This window comes from Pseudophryne corroboree, chromosome 4 (genome assembly GCF_028390025.1).
Source record: "Pseudophryne corroboree isolate aPseCor3 chromosome 4, aPseCor3.hap2, whole genome shotgun sequence".
Classification (NCBI taxonomy): Eukaryota; Metazoa; Chordata; class Amphibia; order Anura; family Myobatrachidae; genus Pseudophryne; species Pseudophryne corroboree.
The window spans coordinates 297,773,404-297,789,868 of NC_086447.1; the positions used below are offsets into that span (position 1 = coordinate 297,773,404).

General features: G+C 42.7%; 1 protein-coding gene across 1 annotated transcript in view; it reads right to left on the minus strand.

Moving 5' to 3' along the window:
• Positions 1 to 16,465, minus strand: part of SLC2A2 (solute carrier family 2 member 2) — a 138,309-nt gene that overhangs the window by 95,973 nt on the left and 25,871 nt on the right. The window contains exon 2 of the mRNA XM_063916230.1: positions 3,266 to 3,361. Coding sequence (XP_063772300.1) covers positions 3,266 to 3,361 — 96 coding nt within the window. The remainder of the gene's footprint in view (positions 1 to 3,265; positions 3,362 to 16,465) is intronic.

Below are 16,465 nucleotides of genomic sequence, written 5' to 3' on the forward strand. Positions count from 1 at the left end.
GCGGTGAATCCATTGTGCTTCTCTCTGGAGAAGCAATCGATTTCTATCACCTCCCCTTCGTGGCTTGGGAACAAAGTCTATCATTCTGTATCGTAGAGATGATAAACTATGTTTCTTTTCCACAAAGTGGCGAGCTACCGGATGATCCAATTTGCCTTTACCTGCCAGAGCTGCTCTAATCGTGGAACGATGCATAGTCATACGTTCCTTAAACGTGCATTGTGTCTTCCCGATGTAAGACAACCCGCACGGGCATAAAATTTGGTAAATCACATATGAAGACTCGCAGGTCAGATGATAGTTAATAGTATATTTCTTCCCCGAATGAGGGTGAGAAAAAGAATCACCTGCTAATAGAAAATTACATGTAGTGCAGCCGCACCTGAAACAGCCATGTTTTTTATTAGAAAGAAAATGTGTGCCTGATGCTTTATCATATTCAGTAATATCAGTTCTCACCAGAAGGTCCCGATGGTTACGCCCCCTAGTGAAACATGGCATCACATCCATGTTGTTAATGCAGCAGCTAAAAATAATTGGAAAATACTTAAAACTGATGATTCTCTTCCATTTAACAACATGGATGTGATGCCATGTTTCACTAGGGGGCGTAACCTTCGGGACCTTCTGGTGAGAACTGATATTACTGAATATGATAAAGCATCAGGCACACATTTTCTTTCTAATAAAAAACATGGCTGTTTCAGGTGCGGCTGCACTACATGTAATTTTCTATTAGCAGGTGATTCTTTTTCTCACCCCCATTCAGGGAAGAAATATACTATTAACTATCATCTGACCTGTGAGTCTTCATATGTGATTTACCAAATTTTATGCCCGTGCGGGTTGTCTTACATCGGGAAGACACAATGCATGTTTAAGGAACGTATGACTATGCATCGTTCCACGATTAGAGCAGCTCTGGCAGGTAAAGGCAAATTGGATCATCCGGTAGCTCGCCACTTTGTGGAAAAGAAACATAGTTTATCATCTCTACGATACAGAATGATAGACTTTGTTCCCAAGCCACGAAGGGGAGGTGATAGAAATCGATTGCTTCTCCAGAGAGAAGCACAATGGATTCACCGCTTATCTGTTTTGAGTCCCCGTGGTCTCAATGAAAACTTTAGTCTTGCATGTTTCTAATTTTATGATTAACATTGGCTTTATTGTTTATGTGATAGAGGGGCAGATTTATTAAGCTCGGTGAAGTGATAAAGTGGAAGGTGATAAAGCACCAGCCAATCAGCTCCTAACTGCCATGTTACAGGCTGGGTTTGAAAAATGACAGTTAGGAGATGACTGGCTGGTGCTCTATCACCTTCTACTTTATCACTTCACCGAGCTTAATAAATCTGCCCCAGAATTATTAACAGCAATTTGGTAGTGTCATGCATGTTGTCTTTCTAACTGGATATATTGATTACCCGCTGCTATACATCCTTTTGTTTAGGTGTTTTTATGGTGATGGTTCACGGCATCGCCCCTCCGGGGGTGACGTCATTTTTAGAGTGGACGCGGGTCGGGGCTTCCGGCGGGATGCCCGACCACGGCCTATTCACATGGGTGTAAGTGTTTATAAAGGTAAGATTGTATTTTTTACTGTTTTATGTATCCTGAAGATAGTGCTAAATAAAGAGCACTGAAACGTTGTTACTACATCGGTAGTTGTTTCCATTTTATGATTGCTGAGTGCCGCACTGGTATGTGAATTATATATATATATATATATATACAGTATCCCGCAGTGGGGGGGGGGCAGTTGGGGGGCTCCTGTCATGGTTGCCCTGCTTAGCAGAGCAGTGGTGAATAGGCGATGTGCGCATGCACAGCAACTGTTCACTGGAGACAGAGGGCGACTTCACTGAAGACAGAGGGAGAAGGGGCATGCCAACAGCTCACAGAGCGCTGCGCATGCCCTTTCAGGGATGAAAATGGGGAGCGTGGCTCGCAATCGCGGCACTCCCGTGAAGCCACGCCCCTTTTCTAGGCTCCGACCCTTTTCAAAATCCACCCCCGTGCAGACATCCCTCCACCACTATCCCAAATGTTGGGAGGTATGTATGTATGTTTATATATATATATATATATATATATACTGTATTTATATAGATATATAGAGAGTATATATATATATATATATATATTCATAAATACAGTTTGCTTTGCTACTATATATATACTGTGTAATAATGTATGTTTACAGCATACTTGCCTACTTTTGAAAAATTGTTTCAGCGAGATTGTGAAAGTACTGTACTGTAGCACCTATCAGCGCGGACGTGTACTGATACATCTGAGAGGTGGGTCATGAAAATGACTTACATCCAAATGTAGCTGAGCCCAAAGTTATTAAGATCTACTTGTTGAAGGAAAGACACTGATATTTTTCAGAATTTATTTGTGTTGCATATACTGTAATCGGCCAGAAGAAACCCTATTTAAAATGCATGTAGCCTAGTAGCCATAGGGATCATTGTGCCTTATAACTGATGCAGGGAAATGGCACTGATGATCCCATTTAAATGTATGTATCTCTAATTTATTTTTTCCCCCAAGAATGTAACAGCTACATAATGGGGGTGAGGTGCAATCAGGGAGATTGCTGGACTATTCAGGGAGTCAGGGAGATTGCTGCTATTTGAGGGAGTCTCCTGCAGAATGAGGGAGGGTAGGCAAGTATGGATTACAGTGGTCACATTTGCAGGAACCTTTATTGATACTAGGTACAGTTCTGCAATATTTTTATAGAGTCATCTCTTTTTATTTAAGTCAAATACATATGGAAGTAAAAACAAAGGTTTGAAACAATAGTCCACTAAGTATGGTTCACCAATATCACTGTTACACATGTAATCTATTTCTTTTGACATTCAGGCAGACTTGATGATCTCTTACATGCAATAAAAACTTGCATCATTTATGTGCATATATTCCTCGTGTGTGGCTTTGTGTCTCCTTTGAACATTTAATTGTTGCTCTTTATCAGTACTGTCATAAAAATACTGCACTGACTACATATGATATCCTGATTGAGCTGGTTACACAGAATGCTGATTCACATAAACCATTCACCTTCTAATATGGGCTGTATAACTGTGATATATCCATTAATGTCCAGCTATAATTTATGTTCCTTACACAAAATTCTCAATATATGGAAAAGCAACGTCACTGAAAATCAAGGCAAGACTAAAATAATGAAATGGAATGTGTTTTATAATAAATGTCCTATTATAATAAACGTAGTGCATAATCACATTACCTTTTGTGGGGCATTAATGACTCCAATTCCATATCCAAACTGTAGAGAGCCCAGCACTGCAGTGAAGACAGCGACTATCAGAGTTCCAGTTAAATTCTTCAAAAGAGAGAAAGCAAAACAGTCAGAACGGATTGTCAGCTCCTGAGACATACTTCCAGCTGATGTCCTCTTTGCAGGCATCTTCATGTTTATAGTCAATAGAAACATTTGGATATACCTTTTAATTGGCTGCCACAGTGGTTGCGCGAATGACCTTTAACTTCTATATAAATGAACAATACTGTCATTGTATTTTTGAGGGCTTTGGACAAGATATGTATTTTCTTACTGCACAAAAAACTACATATGTAGATGATTATTTTTTTGCATCTTCCAGCCACAGCTCCTTGCTACTAGAGCATTAGTATGGTGGAGAACAGGAGCTGGCAAGCTTACAGTGAATACAAGACACATTCAAGTAACTGCAATACAATTAATCATGGACACATATGCAGATATGCTATGGGGCATATGTCTTGCGGGTGTCAGAGGATTGGTGCAAATATATGCGATGATAGTGATAACTATCAGAGTTATTTATTATTATTATTATTATTATTATTATTATATTCTATTATATAGAAGCGTGGTATTAACTTGTTGCAGACTAACACAGGGCAATGACAGGCTTCGGTGCTGAGAGTAATGCTAGCTATTGCTTATGCTACCCTACAGAAGCCTAAGGGCTTCTTTCCGCATACCTTTACTGTGAGGGATCTGATCGGATCCCTCCCAGCTCCCCCCGCGGTGGCTGTTCCCTCTGTGCTTGCGCAGATGGACTCCCTGGTTATAAACCCGGAAGTTCGGGGACCCCCTCTGTTTGCAAAGGACAGCTCTTATTGGAAGAGTTGTCCTTTGCAATACTAATCGCATACAGTATGTTAGTACATATGCGATTAGTATCATTGTAAGTGGTGGGATGTACCACAATTGCTTGGTACATCCCTCTCTCGCTCTAAGGGGCAGATTTTTTTACCATCCGCATCTAAAGATCTTGATGGGATGTGATCAAAACAACCTAATCCGCAATAATTGATAACATCGCATGGATGTATCAATTATCACATGCAGGGACAGAGCTTGCGAGAAAGCTCTGTCCCTGTAATGACACCTCGCAGCATTATGGTATGTTTTCTAAATAATACCCTATGTATGTGCTGGGCATGTGCCGCTGCTGACATCACCACTACCAACCGCTGCCGGGCCCCCCTCATGACAATGACACCCCCCCACACACACACACTTCTCATCATACTTACCTACCAAGGGATTGGTGATCGGTGCTCCTGGAGGGCTGCCAGTCATCGGGGGTCCCTGCTATTGTGACCTTTGGTATTGTAAAGGAGCTGCTACTTTGCAGCATAACTTTACTGCACCTGGGGTCACAAGAGTGGTAGGGAGCCCCGATGACTGGCAGCCCTCACTGGAGCATCGATCGCCGAATCCTGGGTAGGTATGCTTTTTTTTTTCCACTTTACTTTTTTTTTTTTTTAACACCGTGATCATAGTTGATCACACTGCCGCGTCCCTGCACAGTTTTCTCTGCCTACGGCCAGAAAAAGATGTGCAGGAGGCAGTGTATCACAGTGAGCCCTCTGAAAATGCTGTCTCAGGACATAAATATATGTACTGTATGTATATATATATATATATATATATATACTGCAGGGCTGCCTACTTTAAATAGCTCCTCCCCGGGAGAAGCCCGGAGTCACAGAAGGAGACTTCAGGGGGCGGGGCTGTGACATCATTAAGCCCTGCCCCCTCATCAGGAAACACCGCAATTCGTGGGTCCGTGGGAAGAGGGCGGGGCTAAAATGACGCGATTCGCATCATTTAAACCTCTTCCCCACCCCACAGACTCGCGAATATGGCAGTGTATCTCTTCATCCTGCCCGCATCACGGGAGTGTAGGCAAGTATGATATACTGTAGATAGATAGACAGACAGACAGACAGACAGACAAATAGATAGACAGATAAATAGATAGTGGGAATGAAAAGAAAATATTCAAAATTGTTTGCACAATACACACATTGGTGTCTCATCATCTCCAGTGTGGAGTGTTTGTCAGGGAATTTATCTCACTATATTGACTTGGAATTACAGCCATATATAAAAGAAGTTGAGGTCTTATTTAAAAGATTCTATCAATATCCTTGGAATTGTTGAAGGTACAGTCTGGAATAAAAGAATCCAGCTTGGTTACAAAAGGGCTACATGTGGGAACAGGAAAATATCTGTAATGAACCAGATATTATGATAAATATACTAGAGATGTGCACTTGAAATTTTTCGGGTTTTGTGTTTTGGTTTTGGGTTCGGTTCCGCGGCCGTGTTTTGGGTTCGACCGCGTTTTGGCAAAACCTCACCGAATTTTTTTTGTCGGATTCGGGTGTGTTTTGGATTCGGGTGTTTTTTTCAAAAAACACTAAAAAACAGCTTAAATCATAGAATTTGGGGGTCATTTTGATCCCAAAGTATTATTAACCTCAAAAACCATAATTTCCACTCATTTTCAGTCTATTCTGAATACCTCACACCTCACAATATTATTTTTAGTCCTAAAATTTGCACCGAGGTCGCTGGATGACTAAGCTAAGCGACCCTAGTGGCCGACACAAACACCTGGCCCATCTAGGAGTGGCACTGCAGTGTCACGCAGGATGGCCCTTCCAAAAAACACTCCCCAAACAGCACATGACGCAAAGAAAAAAAGAGGCGCAATGAGGTAGCTGTGTGAGTAAGATAAGCGACCCAAGTGGCCGACACAAACACCTGGCCCATCTAGGAGTGGCACTGCAGTGTCACGCAGGATGGCCCTTCCAAAAAACACTACCCAAACAGCACATGACGCAAAGAAAAAAAGAGGCGCAATGAGGTAGCTGTGTGACTAAGATAAGCGACCCTAGTGGCCGACACAAACACCTGGCCCATCTAGGAGTGGCACTGCAGTGTCACGCAGGATGGCCCTTCCAAAAAACACTCCCCAAACAGCACATGACGCAAAGAAAAAAAGAGGCGCAATGAGGTAGCTGTGTGAGTAAGATAAGCGACCCTAGTGGCCGACACAAACACCTGGCCCATCTAGGAGTGGCACTGCAGTGTCACGCAGGATGGCCCTTCCAAAAAACACTCCCCAAACAGCACATGACGCAAAGAAAAAAAGAGGCGCAATGAGGTAGCTGTGTGAGTAAGATAAGCGACCCTAGTGGCCGACACAAACACCTGGCCCATCTAGGAGTGGCACTGCAGTGTCACGCAGGATGGCCCTTCCAAAAAACACTCCCCAAACAGCACATGACGCAAATAAAAATGAAAGAAAAAAGAGGTGTAAGATGGAATTGTCCTTGGGCCCTCCCACCCACCCTTATGTTGTATAAACAGGACATGCACACTTTAACCAACCCATCATTTCAGTGACAGGGTCTGCCACACGACTGTGACTGAAATGACGGGTTGGTTTGGACCCCCACCGAAAAAGAAGCAATTAATCTCTCCTTGCACAAACTGGCTCTACAGAGGCAAGATGTCCACCTCATCATCATCCTCCGATATATATCACCGTGTACATCCCGCTCCTCACAGATTATCAATTCGTCCCCACTGGAATCCACCATCTCAGCTCCCTGTGTACTTTGTGGAGGCAATTGCTGCTGGTCAATGTCTCCACGGAGGAATTGATTATAATTCATTTTAATGAACATCATCTTCTCCACATTTTCTGGAAGTAACCTCGTACGCCGATTGCTGACAAGGTGAGCGGCGGCACTAAACACTCTTTCGGAGTACACACTTGTGGGAGGGCAACTTAGGTAGAATAAAGCCAGTTTGTGCAAGGGCCTCCAAATTGCCTCTTTTTCCTGCCAGTATAAGTATGGACTGTCTGACGTGCCTACTTGGATGCGGTCACTCATATAATCCTCCACCATTCTTTCAATGGGGAGAGAATCATATGCAGTGACAGTAGACGACATGTCCGTAATCGTTGTCAGGTCCTTCAGTCCGGACCAGATGTCAGCATCAGCAGTCGCTCCAGACTGCCCTGCATCACCGCCAGCGGGTGGGCTCGGAATTCTGAGCCTTTTCCTCGCACCCCCAGTTGCGGGAGAATGTGAAGGAGGAGATGTTGACAGGTCGCGTTCTGCTTGACTTGACAATTTTGTCACCAGCAGGTCTTTGAACCCCAGCAGACTTGTGTCTGCCGGAAAGAGAGATCCAAGGTAGGTTTTAAATCTAGGATCGAGCACGGTGGCCAAAATGTAGTGCTCTGATTTCAACAGATTGACCACCCGTGAATCCTTGTTAAGCAAATTAAGGGCTCCATCCACAAGTCCCACATGCCTAGCGGAATCGCTCCCTTTTAGCTCCTCCTTCAATGCCTCCAGCTTCTTCTGCAAAAGCCTGATGAGGGGAATGACCTGACTCAGGCTGGCAGTGTCTGAACTGACTTCACGTGTGGCAAGTTCAAAAGGTTGCAGAACCTTGCACAACGTTGAAATCATTCTCCACTGCGCTTGAGACAGGTACATTCCACCTCCTATATCGTGCTCAATTGTATAGGCTTGAATGGCCTTTTGCTGCTCCTCCAACCTCTGAAGCATATATAGGGTTGAATTCCACCTCGTTACCACTTCTTGCTTTAGATGATGGCAGGGCAGGTTCAGGCGTTTTTGGTGGTGCTCCAGTCTTCTGTACGTGGTGCCTGTACGCCGAAAGTGTCCCGCAATTCTTCTGGCCACCGACAGCATCTCTTGCACGCCCCTGTCGTTTTTTTAAAAATTCTGCACCACCAAATTCAAGGTATGTGCAAAACATGGGACGTGCTGGAATTTGCCCATATTTAATGCACACACAATATTGCTGGCGTTGTCCGATGCCACAAATCCACAGGAGAGTCCAATTGGGGTAAGCCATTCCGCGATGATCTTCCTCAGTTGCCGTAAGAGGTTTTCAGCTGTGTGCGTATTCTGGAAACCGGTGATACAAAGCGTAGCCTGCCTAGGAAAGAGTTGGCGTTTGCGAGATGCTGCTACTGGTGCCGCCGCTGCTGTTCTTGCAGCGGGAGTCCATACATCTACCCAGTGGGCTGTCACAGTCATATAGTCCTGACCCTGCCCTGCTCCACTTGTCCACATGTCCGTGGTTAAGTGGACATTGGGTACAACTGCATTTTTTAGGACACTGGTGAGTCTTTTTCTGACGTCCGTGTACATTCTCGGTATCGCCTGCCTAGAGAAGTGGAACCTAGATGGTATTTGGTAACGGGGGCACACTACCTCAAGAAATTGTCTAGTTCCCTGTGAACTAACGGCGGATACCGGACGCACGTCTAACACCAACATAGTTGTCAAGGCCTCAGTTATCCGCTTTGCAACAGGATGACTGCTGTGATATTCCATCTTCCTCGCAAAGGACTGTTGGACAGTCAATTGCTTGGTGGAAGTAGTAGAAGTGGGCTTACGACTTCCCCTCTGGGATGACCATCGACTCCCAGCAGCAACAACAGCAGCGCCAGCAGCAGTAGGCGTTACACGCAAGGATGCATCGGAGGAATCCCAGGCAGGAGAGGACTCGTCAGAATTGCCAGTGACATGGCCTGCAGGACTATTGGCATTCCTGGGGAAGGAGGAAATTGACACTGAGGGAGTTGGTGGGGTGGTTTGCGTGAGCTTGGTTACAAGAGGAAGGGATTTACTGGTCAGTGGACTGCTTCCGCTGTCGCCCAAAGTTTTTGAACTTGTCACTGACTTATTATGAATGCGCTGCAGGTGACGTATAAGGGAGGATGTTCCGAGGTGGTTAACGTCCTTACCCCTACTTATTACAGCTTGACAAAGGCAACACACGGCTTGACAAATGTTGTCCGCATTTCTGGTGAAATACTTCCACACCGAAGAGCTGATTTTTTTGGTATTTTCACCAGGCATGTCAACGGCCCTATTCCTCCCACGGACAACAGGTGTCTCCCCGAGTGCCTGACTTAAACAAACCACCTCACCATCAGAATCCTCCTTGTCAATTTCCTCCCCAGCGCCAGCAACACCCATATCCTCCTCATCCTGGTGTACTTCAACACTGACATCTTCAATCTGACTATTAGGAACTGGACTGCGGGTGCTCCTTCCAGCACTTGCAGGGGGCGTGCAAATGGTGGAAGGCGCATGCTCTTCACGTCCAGTGTTGGGAAGGTCAGGCATCGCAACCGACACAATTGGACTCTCCTTGTGGATTTAGGATTTCGAAGAACGCACAGTTCTTTGCGGTGCTTTTGCCAGCTTGAGTCTTTTCATTTTTCTAGCGAGAGGCTGAGTGCTTCCATCCTCATGTGAAGCTGAACCACTAGCCATGAACATAGGCCAGGGCCTCAGCCGTTCCTTGCCACTCCGTGTGGTAAATGGCATATTGGCAAGTTTACGCTTCTCCTCCGACAATTTTATTTTAGATTTTGGAGTCCTTTTTTTACTGATATTTGGTGTTTTGGATTTTACATGCTCTGTACTATGACATTGGGCATCGGCCTTGGCAGACGACGTTGCTGGCATTTCATCGTCTCGGCCATGACTAGTGGCAGCAGCTTCAGCACGAGGTGGAAGTGGATCTTGATCTTTCCCTAATTTTGGAACCTCAACATTTTTGTTCTCCATATTTTAATAGGCACAACTAAAAGGCACCTCAGGTAAACAATGGAGATGGATGGATACTAGTATACTTATGGATGGACCAGCGACTGCTGACACAGAGGTAGCTACAGCCGTGGACTACCGTACTGTGTCTGCTGCTAATATAGACTGGATGATAATGAGATGAAATTAATATATATATATATAATATCACTAGTACTGCAGCCGGACAGGTATATATATTTTTTATGTAATGACTGATGATGGACCTGCTGGACACTGTCAGCTCAGCAGCACCGCAGACTGCTACAGTAAGCTACTATAGTAGTATGTATCAAGAAGAAAGAAAAAAAAAACCACGGGTAGGTGGTATACAATTATGGATGGACCAGCGACTGCCGACACAGAGGTAGCTACAGCCGTGGACTACCGTACTGTGTCTGCTGCTAATATAGACTGGATGATAATGAGATGAAATTAATATATATATATATATATATATATATATATAATATCACTAGTACTGCAGCCGGACAGGTATATATATTTATTATGTAATGACTGATGACGGACCTGCTGGACACTGTCAGCTCAGCAGCACCGCAGACTGCTACAGTAAGCTACTATAGTACTATGTATCAAGAAGAAAGAAAGAAAAAAAAACCACGGGTAGGTGGTATACAATTATGGATGGACCAGCGACTGCCGACACAGAGGTAGCTACAGCCGTGGACTACCGTACTGTGTCTGCTGCTAATATAGACTGGATGATAATGAGATGAAATCAATATATATTATATCACACTAGTACTGCAGCCGGACAGGTAGATATATTTATTATGTAATGACTGATGACGGACCTGCTGGACACTGTCAGCTCAGCAGCACAGCAGACTGCTACAGTAAGCTACTATAGTAGTATGTATCAAGAAGAAAGAAAAAAAAAACCACGGGTAGGTGGTATACAATTATGGATGGACGAGCGACTGCCGACACAGAGGTAGCTACAGCCGTGGACTACCGTACTGTGTCTGCTGCTAATATAGACTGGATGATAATGAGATGAAATTAATATATATATATATATATATAATATCACTAGTACTGCAGCCGGACAGGTAGATATATTTATTATGTAATGACTGATGACGGACCTGCTGGACACTGTCAGCTCAGCAGCACCGCAGACTGCTACAGTAAGCTACTATAGTAGTATGTATCAAGAAGAAAGAAAAAAAAAACCACGGGTAGGTGGTATACAATTATGGATGGACCAGCGACTGCCGACACAGAGGTAGCTACAGCCGTGGACTACCGTACTGTGTCTGCTGCTAATATAGACTGGATGATAATGAGATGAAATTAATATATATATATATATATATAATATCACTAGTACTGCAGCCGGACAGGTATATATATTTATTATGTAATGACTGATGACGGACCTGCTGGACACTGTCAGCTCAGCAGCACCGCAGACTGCTACAGTAAGCTACTATAGTAGTATGTATCAAGAAGAAAGAAAAAAAAAAACCACGGGTAGGTGGTATACAATTATGGATGGACGAGCGACTGCCGACACAGAGGTAGCTACAGCCGTGGACTACCGTACTGTGTCTGCTGCTAATATAGACTGGATGATAATGAGATGAAATCAATATATATTATATCACACTAGTACTGCAGCCGGACAGGTAGGTATATTTATTATGTAATGACTGATGATGGACCTGCTGGACACTGTCAGCTCAGCAGCACCGCAGACTGCTACAGTAAGCTACTGTAGTAGTATGTATAAAGAAGAAAGAAAAGAAAAAACCACGGGTAGGTGGTATACAATTATGGATGGACGAGCGACTGCCGACACAGAGGTAGCTACAGCCGTGGACTACCGTACTGTGTCTGCTGCTAATATAGACTGGATGATAATGAGATGAAATTAATATATATATATATAATATCACTAGTACTGCAGCCGGACAGGTATATATATTTATTATGTAATGACCGATGACGGACCTGCTGGACACTGTCAGCTCAGCAGCACCGCAGACTGCTACAGTAAGCTACTATAGTAGTATGTATCAAGAAGAAAGAAAAAAAAAACCACGGGTAGGTGGTATACAATTATGGATGGACGAGCGACTGCCGACACAGAGGTAGCTACAGCTGTGGACTACCGTACTGTGTCTGCTGCTAATATAGACTGGATGATAATGAGATGAAATCAATATATATTATATCACACTAGTACTGCAGCCGGACAGGTAGATATATTTATTATGTAATGACTGATGACGGACCTGCTGGACACTGTCAGCTCAGCAGCACCGCAGACTGCTACAGTAAGCTACTATAGTAGTATGTATGAAGAAGAAAGAAAAAAAAAACCACGGGTAGGTCGTAAACAATTATGGATGGACGAGCGACTGCCGACACAGAGGTAGCTACAGCCGTGGACTACCGTACTGTGTCTGCTGCTAATATAGACTGGATGATAATGAGATGAAATCAATATATATTATATCACACTAGTACTGCAGCCGGACAGGTAGATATATTTATTATGTAATGACTGATGACGGACCTGCTGGACACTGTCAGCTTAGCAGCACCGCAGACTGCTACAGTAAGCTACTATAGTAGTATGTATAAAGAAGAAAGAAAAGAAAAAAACCACGGGTAGGTGGTATACAATTATGGATGGACGAGCGACTGCCGACACAGAAGTAGCTACAGCCGTGGACTACCGTACTGTGTCTGCTGCTAATATAGACTGGATGATAATGAGATGAAATCAATATATATTATATCACACTAGTACTGCAGCCGGACAGGTAGATATATTTATTATGTAATGACTGATGACGGACCTGCTGGACACTGTCAGCTCAGCAGCACCGCAGACTGCTACAGTAAGCTACTATAGTAGTATGTATAAAGAAGAAAGAAAAAAAAAACCACGGGTAGGTGGTATACAATATTATATATATATTATATACAATTATATATATATATATATATATATATATTAAACTGGTGGTGATTATTAAACTGGTGGTCAGGTCACTGGTCACACTATCAGCAACTTGCAAGTAGTACTCCTAAGCAGACAATCACAATATATATTATACTGGTGGTCAGTGTGGTCACAATGGCAGTGTGGCACTCTGGCAGCAAAAGTGTGCACTGTACGTTATATGTACTCCTGAGTCCTGCTCTCAGACTCTAACTGCTCCCCACTGTCAGTGTCTCCGCCACAAGTCAGATAATACAGTCACACTATCTATCACTTCAGCAAGTAACTAGTCTAGTACTCCTCCTAATGCTCCCCAAAATTACTACTGTGTCTCTCTCTACTGTCTCACTCTCTTCTCTATAAACGGAGAGGACGCCAGCCACGTCCTCTCCCTATGAATCTCAATGCACGTGTGAAAATGGCGGCGACGCGCGGCTCCTTATATAGAATCCGAGTCTCGCGATAGAATCCGAGCCTCGCGAGAATCCGACAGCGGGATGATGACGTTCGGGCGTGCTCGGGTTAACCGAGCAAGGCGGGAAGATCCGAGTCGCTCGGACCCGTGTAAAAAAAAATGAAGTTCGGGCGGGTTCGGATTCCGAGGAACCGAACCCGCTCATCTCTAAAATATACATCTCTATAACAGCTATATTGACAATTTTATCTTCATATGGGAGTGTCACAGCAAAAGTATTGAAATTTGATGGCAAAACCTAACAATTGGAATTTAAGTGTATGTATAAATATGATAACAATAAAATTAATTATTTGGATTTATTATTAGAGATTGGTCCAAACAACAGAGTCATTATTATTACTGATGAACACTGGTTTTTTTTTTGTTTTTTTTTTTTAAAGGCGCTAATAGCTATATAACGATTAATAGTTTCCATTAAAATATTTTTATGAGTTTGAAAACATTGTTCAGAGATTGCCAATTATGGTATATAATCTCAGTTCATTTAAGAACAATTTGTAGATAGTTGCTATAATGAGGATATATTGGAAAAAGCAAGGATCAAGGCATTAAATATAACTCTGACCTATTAGTAAGACAGACCCCACAAAATGTTGTGGTGGAGTCCCAAATTCAATAAAATACCCTTTGTTTCTCAGATTAATGTTGAGTAATATGGAAAAAGTGTTGAACAATCATTTGGGCATTTTGTAAAAGGACCCTATATTTCCCTATATTGGGACCACACGTTCCTAGTAAACCAAACAATGTTAGCCACCAGTAATTACAATACTCAGTCATTACATAAAAAGTACAATTGGCTTACAACTAATCAAATATGTGGACAAACAATCTGTATCTGTTATATTAATTAGACAATGGAAAAAACTATACTTTATAGTAATCTGTTATACCACATATGTGATTTATTGTATAGAGAGTGGCTGCAGTCACTTCTATATCAGTAAGACCAAAAAATCATAAAAAATACGAATTCAGGAACATTTTTACGCAATATATGCAGTAATGTATCCAATCACAGTTTATCCAGACATTTCATGCAGTTCCTAAATTCCAATTTATCATCCTTGAAGTTTACTGTATTGGAAGATAGCCCTTCTGATTGTCATAATAGAGATTTAGTATTGGCCAAGAATTATGGATCTACATGTTTAATACTTTGGGGGAGATGTATTATAGCGCGCATATCATGGAGCCGCGAATCGCTATCGCTGTGGGGCATACACACAGAGATATCCGTGCTTAATTTCTAAGCAATCTAGTCAGATTGCTTAGATTTTAAGCATGGAACTCTCCATGTGTACCCCTTTTAAGTCCCATATAGGATGATCAGGTACAACGTTTATGTAGTCTCTTTCATATAACTTTACTGTAATCCTTAAACAAATGGAGTATCAACAACATATTGGGTAAGCTTTATTTACCTTTATTATAATATGTCCCATATATTGGAGAATCAAGCATAATTTTGGTGTAGCCTATGCTATTCCCAAGCCACCTAGCATCACCATGTCACTTCTTGCACATCGATGACGTGCTTTATGGATAGAAGCATGCATAGCCAATCAAATTGATTGGCTTCTTTTTCAGAGGCACTTAGTGATAATGTAGAACAAGCCAATTCAGATTAGTATGTCCTTAGTTTGAAAGCCATTTTGGATAGTATCATCATTTGAGCAGTACGGATGGCGTAATGGTTAGCATTACTGCTTCACAGCACTGAGGTCATGGGTTTGATTCCCACCATGGCCCTAACTGTACGGAGTTTGTTTAATCTCCCAGTACTTGTGTGGGTACTCCGGTTTCCTCCCACAATCCAAAAATATACTGGTAAATTAAGGTTCCCAACAAAATTAACCCTAGCGTGAATGTTTCTGTGTGTACATATGATAGGGAATATAGATTTTAAGCTCCACTGGGGCAGGGACTGATGTGAATGGGCAAATATTCTCTGTAAAGCGCTGCGGAATATGTGTGCGCTATATAAATAACTGGTAATATATAGATAAATAATAAATAATTTAAATTCTACTTAATTTTTCATATTTATATTTTTAGTTCACCAATGTCACTTAACTCAGTATTAAAACACTTAGGGGTATATCTACTAAAAGTGGAAAATCGACCCAAATCAACTATTAGTAAATATACACCTTAAACTTCATTAGATTATTTGTTTCACTGCAAGTAAGCAGAGAAGACTGTGCAGGAGCAGGAAAACTCGGATACACTCGACTATCTACCCTACCCCACAAGCTCGCTGCCTAGGTGTCTTCCTTGACTCTGATCTGTCTTTTGTTCCCCACATTCAATCTGTCTCAAGATCATGTTACATGCATCTAAAAAAACATATCCAAAATACAACCATACCTTACACAAGACACTGCTAAAACTCTAATCCACACTCTCATTATCTCCCGGATTGATTATTGCAATAGTCTACTGGTCTTCCCAAAACGACACTCTCACCACTACAATCCATTCTGAATGCAGCTGCGAGGCTAATCTTCCTTGCTAGACGTTCATCGTCTGCAGATCCACTCTGTCAGTCCCTCCATTGGTTACCTGTATTCTACCGTATTCAATATAAAATACTTTTACTCACACACAAGGCCATTAACCAAACTACACCAACGTACATCACTTCGCTTATCTCAAAATATCTCCCAACCCAACCTCTTCGCTCTTCACAAGACCTGCGTCTCTCATCCACACTCATTAGTCGCTCCCACTCACGATTGCAGGACTTTCATCGGGCTGCACCCACTCTGTGGAATGCCCTACCACGCACAATAAGACTCTCCTCTAGTCTCCACACCTTCAAGCGTTCCCTGAAAACTCACCTCTTTAGGCAAGCATATCAAATTCCAGAATGCCCACATAACTTTCATAAACCTTCCTATCAAATTGCATCCACTCTGCACAGTCCACACATATCCTCACGTCTTCTCATTCTTCACTTTCTCTTCCTCTCGAACCCGGTTCATCATTGCTGTGTGACCATATCATACAGCCCACCAAGAACCTTGTAATCTGGC